At 32.1% G+C, this 15,199-nt stretch overlaps 1 protein-coding gene across 14 annotated transcripts in view; it reads left to right on the forward strand.

Annotated features, from left to right (window-relative positions):
- Nucleotides 1–13,818, forward strand: part of LOC128240255 (thioredoxin domain-containing protein 6-like) — a 40,068-nt gene extending 26,250 nt beyond the window's left edge. For 9 of the 14 annotated variants that reach the window (XM_052956803.1, XM_052956802.1, XM_052956797.1 and 6 more), the window contains 9 exons: nucleotides 524–631; nucleotides 1,860–1,990; nucleotides 9,071–9,118; nucleotides 10,165–10,242; nucleotides 11,193–11,213; nucleotides 11,803–11,925; nucleotides 12,388–12,765; nucleotides 13,101–13,144; nucleotides 13,424–13,818. In XM_052956803.1, coding sequence (XP_052812763.1) covers nucleotides 524–631; nucleotides 1,860–1,990; nucleotides 9,071–9,118; nucleotides 10,165–10,242; nucleotides 11,193–11,213; nucleotides 11,803–11,925; nucleotides 12,388–12,765; nucleotides 13,101–13,114 — 901 coding nt within the window. In that variant the 3' untranslated portion in view covers nucleotides 13,115–13,144; nucleotides 13,424–13,818. Of the gene's footprint in view, nucleotides 1–523; nucleotides 632–1,859; nucleotides 1,991–6,401; nucleotides 6,414–9,070; nucleotides 9,119–10,164; nucleotides 10,243–11,192; nucleotides 11,214–11,802; nucleotides 11,926–12,387; nucleotides 12,766–13,100; nucleotides 13,145–13,423 lie in introns of all 14 variants that reach the window. The other 5 variants (XM_052956801.1, XM_052956804.1, XM_052956809.1 and 2 more) reach the window with 5 other exon arrangements.
- The last annotated feature ends 1,381 nt before the right edge of the window (nucleotides 13,819–15,199 follow it).

The raw sequence follows: 15,199 nt of genomic DNA on the forward strand, positions 1-15,199 counted from the left end.
ATTTGACTTGCCCCTGAAGTTTCGTGTATATCTCCATATTGAAATATAGAGAGCATCAAGTTCTAAACTCGGTTTTCAAAAAAGTCAACATATCTCTTCAATGTGGCCAGAGTTGTCCTTCTTGATCAGCTGATTAATTACAGACAAGCATTGAAATCCACACGCCAATATGTAAAACAAAAGCATAAGAAGTGCACCAATTTATATTTTACGAAAAAGGGAAACAATTTTAGGTGTTGTTGTAGCCTTTGCTGATGGCGGCATTGTCGGAGTGCGTAAACAATTACCTTGGACATTACTAAAAATAGAAATGATATTCCAATGAAGGTCTGTACACGTGTGGTCAGAGATAATAAAAACATGTACATCAAGGCCAATAACTCTAGATTTAATAACGGTACAGTTATGCCCCTTTTTTGAAAATCAACAGACGTCAGCTTTGGTGTTTGCTCCTGTTGTTGTGATTGTCATTTTGAACATTTTCTTGCTTTCATACTGTGAAAAATTGTTACTGTTTTTCCAGCGGCCCAACATTATTCATGGTGCTTTCACGAGAGGGTGCAGTAGAAGGCTGGAGATCCCTTATTGGACCAACTGACCCATTGCAGGCAAAGGAAGTGGATCCTGACACGTAAGTGTTCTGGATCTGTATTCTCTAACATCTTGAGTCTGAGTTTAAGATTCAGACTCAGGAAAACAACATATTATCTTATCTATATTATAGAAATCAAGATGGTAAAATTGTTGTACTTGTTACAAACAGACATCTTTGTGAAAAAAAATTGTTATACATATATTTGAAACAATTAAGAATTCAGGGTCTGTATTCATTAATGACTTGAGTCTGAGTTACAGACTCTGCTCAGGAAACAGAATTCTTATACGTTTAAAATATCTATGTTATAACATAGTTTGACAAACAATGTGCACCTTTTTGAAGAGCAAATTATTTGTAAGATGTATATAATATGCTACCAGCTTTGTTCCTTTAATGACATTTTTACAAATTCAACTTTTCTGAGTTTGAGTCTTAAATTCAGACTCAGACCCTGTTTTCTGTGTCTGAGTTTCAAACTCATTTTGTAAGTGAATATTAAATCTCATTTCCTTTGTTATAAGCTTGTATAAATGTAACTACATGATGTGGTTTTGTACATGGATTTTTATCAAATTATTGGTTTGAAAATAATCCATGCTTGAAATGTTCTTTACAAGATGATCAAATGACCCTTGACCAGACTTTCAAAAATCCGAAAACTTGCCGGTTTTTACCGATTGCGCCAGACCAATTTTAATACTAGAAAATGACTAAAATATTGATCTGAATTTGTTTTCAATCTTTGATTATTTTCAAACAATATGGCTCAGTCAGCAGAAAATATATTATACAAATTTTGTTTGTTCTGCACACATTTCCAAATACCCCCTTATAAACGAGTCAAGATTACCAAAAGAATGAGGCAATGCTGCCAAACACTACGATGATCAAACGATATCTGTTAATTGCCGGAGGCCCATGGTAGTTCACAGAATGCACAACAAATTATGTGCTTGCTTTGTAAAATGTTGATAATAAACTTATTGCATAGGAAACCTTAAAACAAATGATATAGAAAAAAGTCACCTTGTATCAAATGTTTTTTATGTAATAATGAATGTTTTCTTTGTCATGGATTGACAAATTAAATGTATATTTGTCTATTCTCAGTTGCTTATTTTTGTTGATTTGTATTTAAAAAAACGTTTTTTTTTATAAAAGATCAAATAATTTACAGCATCAAAATAGAGCTGAAATTTCGTTTTGGGATATATGTATATTATTATGGCCATTTATAACTTCTCCCTTTCTCTTTTCGCAGGTTAAGAGGAAAATACGGCACAGACATTTTGAGAAATGCTGTTCACGGTTCAACTGACAAAGAACATGCATTGACAACAATCACGAAAATATTTGGTGAATTATACTTCAATAAAGATGGTTCCTTAAGAGGTAGATTCCAAATTTCTTTTGTAGAACACTGCTTATATATGTATTTAACCAAAATTTGCAAATTGTTTAGGTTTAGGTCTGTAACCAATTTGTGCAATGGTCTTGCAATGCATAGTCATTTTCATCCTGTAAGGGTCAACTTACATTTAAAGAAATTTTATTTTGGCATTTCAATAATTAACTGAACATGTTTGAACAGCTTTGTCATTAACAAGAGTTTTATAATTGTGAATGTTCTTACCAATTTTGTGGTTAATATGATCCATATTTGAATAGTAATTGTTCATAGAACGTAAGACTATGATGTTTTAACTAATGCTTAATAGTCCAGTCTTAAGATATCATCATTTAAACCAAAATCATATATGCTTTATAGTCTAAGCATTAACAAACACAACTACATAATGAATATCATTCTCTATATGTTTTTTTATTGTCCCTCATAACTGCAATACGACCACATTATATCTCCCACATAAAAACGAGTACCCTCCGTTGCGAATACCCCCATTTTCGAATACCCCATTATCCGAATGCAACCAACATAAATATGGGCTTAGTAGGAGCAATTTAAGTTAAAGTAAAATGCATGTGCTTGGATAAAAAAATAATATATTATAGCTGCACTCTTATAGATTGATCGTTTTGACAACTTTTTTTATTTTTTGTCTTTGAAAAAGTCAATTTTTTTGTAAATGTTTAGAAACCAGTGATATAAAAAGGCTGACTAAAGATAAGATAGCAGTTTTTAATATTTATGGTAGAAAATTGATGTTTGATGGCTTAATTTTCAGCGTTTTTGACCAATTTATTCTGTTATATTGTAGTTATCTTTAACTTGTATGACTGAATTGAAGACATTAATGCCAAAATCAGCTGATTCTCAGACAAAATTTAAAAGATGTCGAAAATATCAATCTGTGAAAGTGAGCTTTAATGTGTTACATAAAAATTTAGCAAACAAAATGTTATACCTTTAACAAAGGTTAATGTTGCATGATTTATCCATCCAAATGAAAATTATGCTTATACCATACCATGGTCCCCAGAATTATCAAGCTGTCTTATTTCTGTCTCAATTCAAAAAGAAAAGTTTCTCTAAAAGTTTTAATGTTGTCTAATTGTTGTTATTAAATATCTTCAAAAGCCCAAGCATGTCATTGTATTTCTCAGTCAGTTTATATACAATGTATCACTTTTTACCAATTTGTGCACGAGTTTTAGATCTGTTAGAAATCTCTTCATTTGGGGATATGCTTTTGAATGATTCTTGCTTACAGTGTTCTAAGATTTGCTACTCTGAAATTCTTTGTAAGATAGAAATTGTCAATTTGACTTGTAATAATAATTAGAAATTACAGTAAAGAGCTTTTAGATGCATAAAATTGAGAATGCCATAAGTTAATGATATGTTTAGCAGAAAACTGATGTTTAAAAACATAAACCATATTGTTGGCACAAACATGATCATAATCAGAATTCCCTGGAATTGATTTGCAAAGAACAGTCTCTTTCATAATACAGTATGTGTTGAACAATGCAGTGTGATCAGATTTTAGGCTAGTCAGCAAAGATTATTATAAAATGAAAACACTTCACATCAGTGCATATTTTCAGCATAACATATGCATTCCTTTGGTTGTGAAATGTGGGGTATAAAGAAGTGTTAAAGCTTGATTGAATCTGTTCTATCGGAATTGTGGTTTAATCATATAAGTATCGATGGTAATTGATAGATCTATAGAGTCATTATATAGAGAAATGGATTCCATATATGCTAAGTCATTTAATTTTCAAAAGAAAAGAAAAGCCTGATGTTATCGAAGATATTGGAAATTAATGGGTTTTAAAAGGTACATATGTGACAATCATTAACATGTTCTGTAAGACTGATTACATTAGAAATGTATTAAAATGGTTTGCATGCTTTAATATGAAGATGAAAGGTTACAGTATTTCAAAATTAAATTGAATAAAAGGGAAAGTTAATGTAGTTCCGAAAAAAAGAAATTACAACAAATGATTCATAGGAATGATTACCTTTATATCAAAATCAATCAAAAGTGTTTCTGAGCATGTTAACACAACTATTTTAGCTGGAATGAGTCCAATAATAGAAAAAGGCATGACTGGAATTGTAATGAACATGAATAAATCACAAATAAAGATCGTAGCATGAGAGAACTTTATTGAATGAATGATAATTCTTGTAAACATGTTTGATTCTGAGCTTTCAGAAATGCATGGGTCTGTTTGATGTCCAGCCATGTCATGTGTGTCATTTACATTGATTGCTTACTAATTTGATGTTTTATATTTTGACAGAAAAATTATTCAGTATTCAAGTGTAAGAAATTTCTTGTATGCGAAATATCTTTAAAAGCATACAATTTGTATGGTCTGTTTTTACATTTAGATAAATGTAAAAATGGCCATTTGCAGTATCAAAGCTATATTATAACTATTATCCATCGGTTAAGCAAAGCATCATATTTATGAAAATATGCATTTAACCTTTTAAACGTTTTTATAAAAGCAGTGTTTAACAAGTAACAGAAATATGGAACTACTTTTGTTTGTACTAGTTTGGTTTGGGGTGTTTGAAGTTTGTAGGTTCATAGGTAAAAGACCCATGCAAAATAAACTACTGCTAGGTCTTGAAAAGACTTGTAATTTATATGAAATAGGAAGTATTAAGCTCTGTAATTATTATAGAAGCATAAGAAAATAAACTATTGACTTAGAAAAATATTTGCTAGAATTTTTTTTCAGTAGTTCTTTATAGATCATGATTATATCTTTTTCGACATTGATGTATTCTTTTCAAACTAGCTAGTTTATATTGCATGTCTCTGTTGTTTGTTTTGTTGTTTGTTTTTGTATATTTCTTTGTTTTATTTATATCAAATCCATTTTATTTTATCTTAACTGCCAACCTAGTTAGCTAGTTAGAAATAAAACCCTTTTTGTGTTACTAAGTTTAAGAAGTTTGGGGTTAAATATTACATAATAAATTTACTATTTTTACATATAACCTTGCTACATTTCGAGGGGTGACAGCTTAAAAGTTCAAATTGATATATATATATAAGTAGATAGATGCGTTTGGTCTCATCTCTCTATTGGACTTAAAATTAAATCAGTGGCGGTTAGGCCTTAGCCATTTTGCCTTTAAACATGATTTTGTAAAATGTTTGGCGCTGCTGGGCCAGTTCTGTAGTTTCCAGTGCATTATTAATATTCTGTCCCTCACAGTGTTAGTCAGAAACAAATGTAAAGTTTGTTTATTATAATATTATGTAAATCAATAACCAGTACAATTATAGCTTCTAAATATAAGCCATTTATACATCGCATGACACTAGCATTTTATTGATGTGAACCTCTTTATTTGCTTTATATTTGATATTTTATATAATATTCATATCATAAAATATACAATTTGTGGATGAAACATTATCTGTCATACAAAATGCTTCTATTTTTTGTTATCAAAGTTGCATGATTTTAAGCATCGCAAAAACCTATTTTCGAAAGTCAAAACGTCGCCTAGAAGAAGCAGAAGTCATGGCCACAAACATGCATTTGAATTAAAAAAAAACTTTGTTAGCACGTTTTATCCCTGTAGTATAATAGGCAAAGCTTTCTTATTAAACTTTGTTTCATGCTTTGCTGTCAGTATCAGACATATATTTATGTACACCTACGTTGAGTGATTTATGGTGTAGGGGTTCACATATAATAATCAATATGACATCATATCTCTCATTTTTCTTTAAACAGATAAACAAGTTAACTAGTCTGTAAGCGGTGATTTATATTAACATAAAATATATTTAACTCTAGTAACCTTTTGATTTAAAAAAATTAAACATAAAATACTTTATATGTGGGGTTTTTTTTTGGTAAGCGTTTAGTTCAATCCATTTTGGTCACATAAATCTAATATTCTCACGTTCATTTTTTTAATGTTTTTTTTCTCAAACTAGGTATATTAATAAAGTCATTTGAGATTTAAAATTATTCATTGTACTTATTGCAGAGTAGCAAATAATTTTACTTTTTTAGCTTGTGATGTTTTACATGTCTGTTATGTTCCCAGTTAAGCTTAACTTTTAAAAAGTAATGTTAAAAGAATTGCTCAGAATATTTATTTTTATTTAGAAAGATCTCACAGATAACATAACTAATTTTATCAGATAGAGTACAGCACAGAAAATACTTACCGTTTATGTTGGCATTGATATATCTTTTTAAAAAGCTAATGTTCCTTGTTGGTTGTGACTTTTGGGGATGTAACATAGTGTATGCATTAGAAGAAGTTCGTGTGTAATGTAATAATGCTAAATGTATGTTGCTTCAAGTTTAGTTGCTAACATTATGCTGTTTTTCTTTCATGTAAATCTAACAGATGAACAAGAAGGTTAGTAGAATTTTCAGTCACCCATATTACTTTAACTAAATACTATTGTGTATATTACCGAGTTGTTATGGCTGAAGCATGTTTCTCTGTATGACATATATAGCGGCATTCAAATGAGCATTGTTACGATTTAAACAGATCTCACGAGTGATATGGAATACTATTTCTCTGGTGTATGGAGCACATCTTTGTTATTAACAGTTGGAACTGACCAGTCTAGTAACATACTTCTAGTAAAGATATACTTTTCATTGAATGGAAATGGTTTTTTTTAATAATAGTTTTAACATATTATATTGATAAACTCAGTTTCTAAAGTCATACTTTGTTTTCCAAAAAATATTTCTTTTAAGAAGTAATTATTATTAAATATCAAATCGATAAACTGTTTTGACAGGGAATGCTTTGAAATCTCAATGGCCGGCTGAGTCCCCACTGAGCTCCCCTGCCACCTCTAAAAATAGTAAAGTCTATACGAAAAGTGGTGATTCCATAAATGGTACATTCCGTTGCCAGTTGATAAACTCACGTTTTGTTATAATCTTTCATTATAAGTTTAATGTTCATTTGGTTTTTGTTCGAGTGTTAAGTGCGTTTGCACGGCTTAAACCTCTTCAAATCAATGAATCAATCATCTAGCTCTCCTTGGAACACTTTCAGAATTGATCCCGCATGTTTATAAAACATGAACGCACGAACAACAGGTTTTAATTCATATATTCACATGTTCTCTGTTAATTGTTTTCAATTTAAGATATCATGTATTTTAGGTACACTTATGGAAATAAGTTAACTGTCTGCGTTCTACATTTGTGAAAAAATGGCAGTTATTTAAATGATTGTTTGCCATTGGGCAAATGGAGTTGTTCTTGTCTAGTGAAAGTATGACATAAACATAACACCATGCGGTTAATGCAACATGTACTTCAGTGTATTTTTTTCAATAAATTTTCTAGTCCAATGAGCCTTTTAATGTTATAAGAATGTTTTTTCACAGATGAAATATTTGACTCTTGTATAGGTAATTTCATTTGGTGTTTTATACTGTTTTCACAAGTCCAACTCGATGCTATCACCGCATTATATGTAGGACGTAGACGAGTTTAATAATTTATTTTTTTGGCCATACCTGGTAGATTTTTATTTTAGTTAGGCAAAATCAATTTGTAATACAAGTCCTTTTTATATGCATGCAACATAGTAATCGTATTTCCAGCAATAGTAATCGTATTTCCAGCAATTACTCTACTGATTATTTACTTGTTACATATTTGATATACATTTTGTATTACGAAGTCTTAGATTGTAAACAGAAATGTTTTACCTTTTTACTTTTACATTATATACCTTTTATTAGTTTGTAATTGTTGTCAGTATTCAATTAGCCATTTTTCATTCATTATAACTTTGTTGTTATTAATTTACATTAAATAACTATTATTCATCATTTCACTGGTTAATGGTAATATGCAAACATTCTGCAAATGTAAGGTATGAAATGCTAAGTAGAAGTAAACAGTAAGCACACTATATGACAAGACCTTGGGTTATTTTTAACGAGTAAAGCATTGTTTGTTCCAATTTACTAGTGGCAATTATTGAGCAACAAGACATCACCAATGAACCTGCCCCAGAATATGGTAACTTCCCGATTTGATGACCCCGTTGTACCCCTATATGCTGTTGTTCCTTAACATTGCATAACACCGACTCCGTATTTGTTTCTCCATTTTACTCCTACACACTATTGTTCCTGAACATTGTATTACACCGTCACCTTATTTTAGTATCCCCTTTTAAACTCAATGATGAGGTCCCTTTTACATTGTACCCAACTGCTGCATTATGCCATAATGCCTAACCTTCTGATACACTGTGGAATTTGGTTTACACGCATTATTTTAAGTCCCGTGCATCCTTTATCTGGCATATAAACCTGATTTTGATTTATCCCCCGTTAAAAAAAAATACACCAATTGTATTCCCATGTAACATCGTCATATTAGTTTTTGGCATGCAAAATTGTTTTTGATTGGATTTTAAAGTGCACTAACCATTCCTTAAATTATTCATACATCGTTTTATTACACACTGGACATTATATATTGTTTACTAATAATCCCACCATGGTGACCCTTATGTACTGCTTGCCACACAGAAGGGTATTGTTTCATGCATGTTGTCGCCAAAAATAAAAGGGTTCCCGCGCCTCCCGGGAGGAGACACAGAGACCCGTACATATAGCATAGAGCAGTGATACCGCCTGCCTGGCAACTACTAGATTTTCTTCCAATGTATTTGTTTATATTTGGATGTTAGAACTGTAATTTCTCTTGCATCATATCGTTCCTGTTTTAAACGGGTGTGTGCTTAAATATTTAAAATTGATAGTGGACATTTCGTTCTGTTGAACACACAAAAAGCATACCATATTGTATTGTACAAAACATCAGAGTTTTAAAGCATGGTTTAGCAAAAACTAAAATGTTTAACATAGTCGTTCTCATTTTAATCGTTATGCACTGTTTTTACTACTCACACGTTACTCACTAAATGTAGATAATGTCATTGAATTACATAATATAAATATTAGTGTAGCTAATGACATTCAATTACAGAATAATATAAGAGTAATTATATGTGGTTGGTAATTTCAGAACAAGGACCAGGGGACGCAAGAGCTAAATCACCGGAGGCTAAACCAGGTAAAAGCTTTCTCGAGTGATATTCATCACAATGATACAATTAGTGCATTATGTGTCCAAAAGTTAAGGTGACAATCGGCTGACGTTTTATATTTATTACTAACATCATGTTTTATGTGTCATGGAATCTTGTGTTATTTTTAACGTTTACATAGGGATTAAGGTCCAATTGCAACTATTATTTGCAATGTATGTGCTAGTGCTACATGAGTGAAGGGTTTTCGTAGACGGTTGTTAAGTTAGTAAAAGTGGAATACAGTATAAGATAATTTGGATAATAAAGATAGTTTGGATTATAAAGACAGATAATAAACAAACTACAGGAAAGATACTATTAACAATGTGTTGATTTGCAGTTATGTATAACTGTTTGCAATTACAACTTTGCAACAGAATCAGAAATACTAATATTATTATAATAAACCGAGAAAGGAGCATTGTCGTTGAACATATTGACAGTAAATCAAGAACACCTTACATATTATAGCCAGAGTGCCAACTTATCTTAGACAGGGTGGCCATGCAATCATTTTTACAATATAAAAATAATTGTTTTATCACTATAGACAGAATGGCCATAAAGGTATTTGTCAATTAAGTAAGAATGTTTGTTGTCTAAAGACAGAAAGGCCTTTCACTCACTTGACAATAAACATGCATGACTTGCTCCCAATAAACAGAAAGGATTTGTAACTCCGTTAAAAATAAAACAATAAGAACTTACTCTTCAAAACAGATAGGCCAGACAACCATTGACAATAAAACAAACCTGACTTGCTTGCTATTGACAGAGATGCCATAACTCATCTGACAATAAAACAAGTGATGAAATTATTCATGTTTTACCTATAAACAAGCACTACTTGCACAAAATAGACCAAAAAGACATAAACTCCATTGACAAAAAATCGAAAATATTGTGCTCAATGAATTTAATTTATTTACTGATAAACCAACAAAAACTATGTATCATGGTCATAAACTTCTTTGACAGTTAGCTTTTAACAATGAAAACAAAGTTGTTATTAATAATTTGCTCACCATAGAACGAGAAGGTACAGAGTTAGCACCTGGTCCATCGGAAAGTGAAGAAACACCAGGACAGGCGGAACAAAGCGAGGAAGGTACTGGGACTCGCCATGCCCTAACCTCATATAGTTCCAGATACATATAGTCTAGTTGCTTGCATGTATACACTGTAGTGTGTAAAGAGTAGCTTCTGTTCAGTTTTTCAACCGATTAGCTTGTATCTCAATATTTTCTTCGCACTCTATTCCGCAATCGAATAATGTATAATTACGTAATAAAAAAATGTTGTTATGCGTATCTGTCTTGAGTGTTTCTTCGTGCATTTTCAATTTATTGTGTAATAACATTGAATTGTGCATCCTTTTATTTGCTTTATTTGCCCTTTTTTATTCTACAGCATATTTCTTGCTGATAGTTTTCAAAATTGATGCGTTTCTTCTGAAATCTTTCAAGTCTTTTGTTCTTACAGATAACTTGTAATTATAGAAATGTCTTCGTGTTTGTTTTTCGTCGGACCGCTCTTCTGTCTTCTTATAAACCCCTTTTTCACAATATATACCAGAACTAGCTATCACCACTGCCACTAGATTGTTTTTGCAGCATCCTTTAACCAACTTTCGTATTTAACATAAGAAACTGACTGCAGTATATCCCGTTTTAAGATATTTGTAATTCGTTATGATCTTGCTTATTATGATTTTAAATGCTATCAACTTTAAGGGCCTTTTAAACATAATACATGTTTTAAAAAAATGTTTGACAAATTGCAATTAATTTTGTAATGTCAATCTTTGATATGGCAGTAAACAATATCCCAAGAGTATCTTTGGGTCTTATTTCACAAAGATTCTGACGTTACCCGATTTACAATGATATTATCCTTGTGTTTGATACCCTGATTTTCCACATTATAACATCAAGTTGAATGATTGTTTTGTGGGAATTTTCTTCCCAATAAGTGTGGTGTTATTAAAGTATTTGAATAAAATATTGATAGTAATATGCGCACAATAAGATATTTCAAATGTTTTTTGTTTTATTTCAGCGGCAGACAAACCAGCAGAAGGTATATCACATTTTTTAACTTTTGAAATGAAGTAGATTCTTTATTTGAAGGCAAAATGTGTGTCGCCTGCAAATCATGGTACACTCACCAAGTGATTACCATGATGACGTGTCCTCGTCATTTTTTCGTCTCTGGTCATTAGCTTTTGATTTTACTTGTTATTGAATCTTCAAACTTGGTATGCAAACTGGTAACCGTTATTTTGAGGTCAGTTGGTCTATGGTCAATGTGATGATGACTTGTTACTCAAATGATGGGCGCTCCCGACAGGCAACAAGTCTGATTCGCGGAATTCTAGTGATAGTGTCTGAGTCTGAGTAAAATGTTTCACATCATCCATTATTATCTTAACATATTAAGCAGTCGTCGAGTTGCAATGTTCTTTCATTGTTATAGCTCTACCATTATGTTTTATATCAAAAATCGACCTTATGGATGTTTCGAAGGTCAAATATCATACCTTTGGCTTCCAAGACCTTACTAATAATGGATGCAAGTATCTTAAAGATTTTATATTTTTTAATAAAATCACCAGTCACTATTATGTCGACCCTCACCATTTCACAAGTCTAACCCTTCACAAACACAGAACCCCAACAACAACAACAACAAACAGAAGAGAAACCATCAGAAGAAAAGGCGCAGGAAGAAGAACAACAAGCACAGGTAGAGAAACCACAAGCAGACGAAGAACAACCACCAGCACAGCAAGGTAATGTATAGTGCACATCATTGTCCCCCGCTTTGCACAGTTTCAGCGGCATTCAGGCAAGATTGAGTCCTTTGTGTGATATCAGGTAACATTGATTAGTAGATTAGTAGGATGTTGGCTGCTTCCATTCGAATATTATGTATAGATACTAAACTGAATACCATTCTTGGAGATTGTTTTTCTACAACAGTAAGTGTAAGAAAACCCTGTTAGTTGGACAGTTAGTATAATGTGTATCATCATTTTTTAAGTTGTAATACAGGGAATGGTGAAGAGTGTGCCGTATATCACAGTTTATGTTGCTTTTTCAATGCACAAGGATGATATGCACAATTGATTTTCTTTTTTAAATAGAGAGATAAAATTGTGAGTGAAACTTTCCGATTCTTAAGTATTTTCATATGATTTAAGTAGCAACTATTGCACATTTTATCACTATGCATGCACATGTTACACCCACAGAGGAGCAAAAACCATCAGAAGAGCAAAAACCATCAGAAGAGAGTCAACAACAACAAGAATCACAACCAGAAACACAAGCAGAAGAAACAGAGGTGGCACCTGAACCTGCAAAGACAGAAGAGGAACAGAAGCCTGCCGAGGAAGAAAAACCTGCCGAAGATCAAAAACCTGCCGAAGATCAAAAACCTGCCGAAGAAAAAGCACCTGAACAACAAGCAGAAACTGAAGCACCAAAAGCTGAAGAGGCTCCAGCTAAACAAGAAGAGGCACCTAAAGATGAACCAGAGCCAGCCAAGGAAGTTGAACAGGCGCAAGGAGGAGAACAGAAACAAGAGACAGCTGAACAAAAGGAAGAAGATAAAAAAGAAACCACTGAAGGTAGAACAGAGACAATGACTACTTGATTTATTTGATAAAGCTTTTTTTTCAAATCTGATTATTGCTTTATTTCCCGGGACCCGGTAATGTCCTTCACTAGATAACACATTACATTACTTTAAAAGCACACACAAGAAAAAATGAGTTTTAGACGTTCGTAGTTTTGGCTTTGGCATGCAATATCTTTTTTCTGATCTGAGTGTTGCATAATGGAGGGTGCACTTAGAGGATTTTACTGAATGTTGTAGATATTTGTTTGATGCAATCATGGTGTACTTCCACCAGTCTGAAACTAAGTAAATGACTTGTATTAAACAACATTTCTCACTCTTCAGGTGGAGGAGAATAGTTCCAGTCGCTGTACAATACAACATCTAAAGTGAGTATTTCAGCTATTAAGTTTCAAGATGTCTATTATAATTTAAGATATTTTAAGTATTGCCGTGTAATTTGTTTTGTTTTTCTTCTGAAAATGTATTGTTTAAGCTTCAGGCACACCTATACCGTTTACTCGTATTATATTGATTTGATTCTTATTTGGTATCTTTGGAATTTGAATTGTTCTCATATTTATATCTTCAAGACTGTTAAATTAACCTATCTTTAATAGTTTTTAATCTAATCATCTTCAGTAAGATATGAATATTTCTATTTTCAGCATTATGTCAACGATCAAAAATGAACATCGTAATTCAGCTTGAACCGTGTTATCATATTGTGCTATATCGTGAAAAAGTGTTTAAGTGTTCATATTTTGTGAAGCAATGGACCTAATGACTTGAGGAGATGATCAAGCGATTGGCTTGCTTTAACTGTGTGAATAAAATTCAAGTTGGAATTCGAATAACACTTTTTGTTTGATCAAATTAGATACTTTATGTTGAGAACATTTTTTAACAAAGGGAAAGCTTTATAATACAACTTTTGTTGATACTTATATTTTGTGATATTTTAAATTGCCGCCCATTGTTGAAGCTTATAAGAATTGAAATCAAGTTTATTTTATTTTATTTATATTTCTTGTTTTGGTATAAAAAATAAATTTGAAACATCTGTCTCACATGTTTACCCTGTTGCATATGTCTTACGGTTTGGTTTCAGATGAACACTGTACTGTTCACCGAAATAAGAACAATGTTGCCAAAACACAAAATATGACAACTAGGTTAACGCTTAAAAATAGCCTGATTAATAGAACTCCTCATACGGTCCCTGTTTACGAATGCTTTTAGATAGTCATATCTTATTTAGTTGTAAATTTGAGTAAGTTAATTGATCGTTTTATGAAGATCTACATTTTTTTGTACAAAATTTGCAGTATAAAGGTTTTTGACATGTATTTAACAGTATTTTAAGTGAGCGCTATTTAAGTCTGAATCAAACAAAGTGAATTAAAGCGCTTTGTAGTCTAAAAAATAAACACGATCCTATTGAAAGGAACATAAGAATGAAGGCCTAAGACACCAGACAGGAGACGATGAAATAAAAGGCAACAGACATTACGTGTCAAAATATCATCATTGGTTTATATCTGGGTAAACGCCTTGGTATGGTCTTCAAAAAATAAGTGAGAACTCACTTAGGGATTAAAATAAGATTATGAGCTTTCAATCGCAACATTTTATGTTTATCATGTCAGGATTAAGACCTTAACTAGAGTTAACTCATTCCGATGTATGATTATTCAAGTTTTTACGCTTAAGCGCATTGTTTGATGGTATGAAACTTAAATGCACGGTCAATTTTCTTTGGCCAAAATATACTGTGATTATTTTGTGATATTGACGTACAAGAGTTGTAGACCCGTTGTTTTTCGAGATGATAGTTAAATACATTCTGGAAAAGATATGCTTCATAACCATTAACCACATGCTTCCAAAGTATGGAAAAAGCAGGCTCAGTTCGGTGAATCACAATAGTGTTAGATAATCGGAATGAACCAATTTCGAACCTGAAATATAAAATGTTCTTATCTGTATTGGCCTCTGGTATTATCGATCAGATCACAGCTCACAGCTCAATGAATATTATAGACCGGTGAGCCTTTAGACCGGTGAGCCTTTTCCCCCGAAAAGAGCCCTAAATGGCAATTATCCAGGAAATTTGGCACCCTACTAAGGAATTGGGGTAATCCATCAGGGGCTGGTGACTTTGAAATGAACAGCCATGATTAACAATGCTTTTACAACTTAAGTTCTAATGCATTTGAAGATGTATATAGAAAACAATATCGAACGTTATAACGAAATTGACATGCAGATTCTATATCAACCTCAATCGTTGTTGGCGTAACTTCGCCAAAGACTGAGTTATTGCCCTTTCTGTATAAACAACGATTTTTCGTTTATCTCGTGGAACATATTCTCTGAAACGCGGAATATTCGAGAAATATTCAGTTGTTTGAAAAAGAAAATGTTTTGTCAAAACACCGGAG

This window comes from Mya arenaria, chromosome 7 (assembly GCF_026914265.1).
Source record: "Mya arenaria isolate MELC-2E11 chromosome 7, ASM2691426v1".
NCBI lineage: Eukaryota > Metazoa > Mollusca > Bivalvia > Myida > Myidae > Mya > Mya arenaria.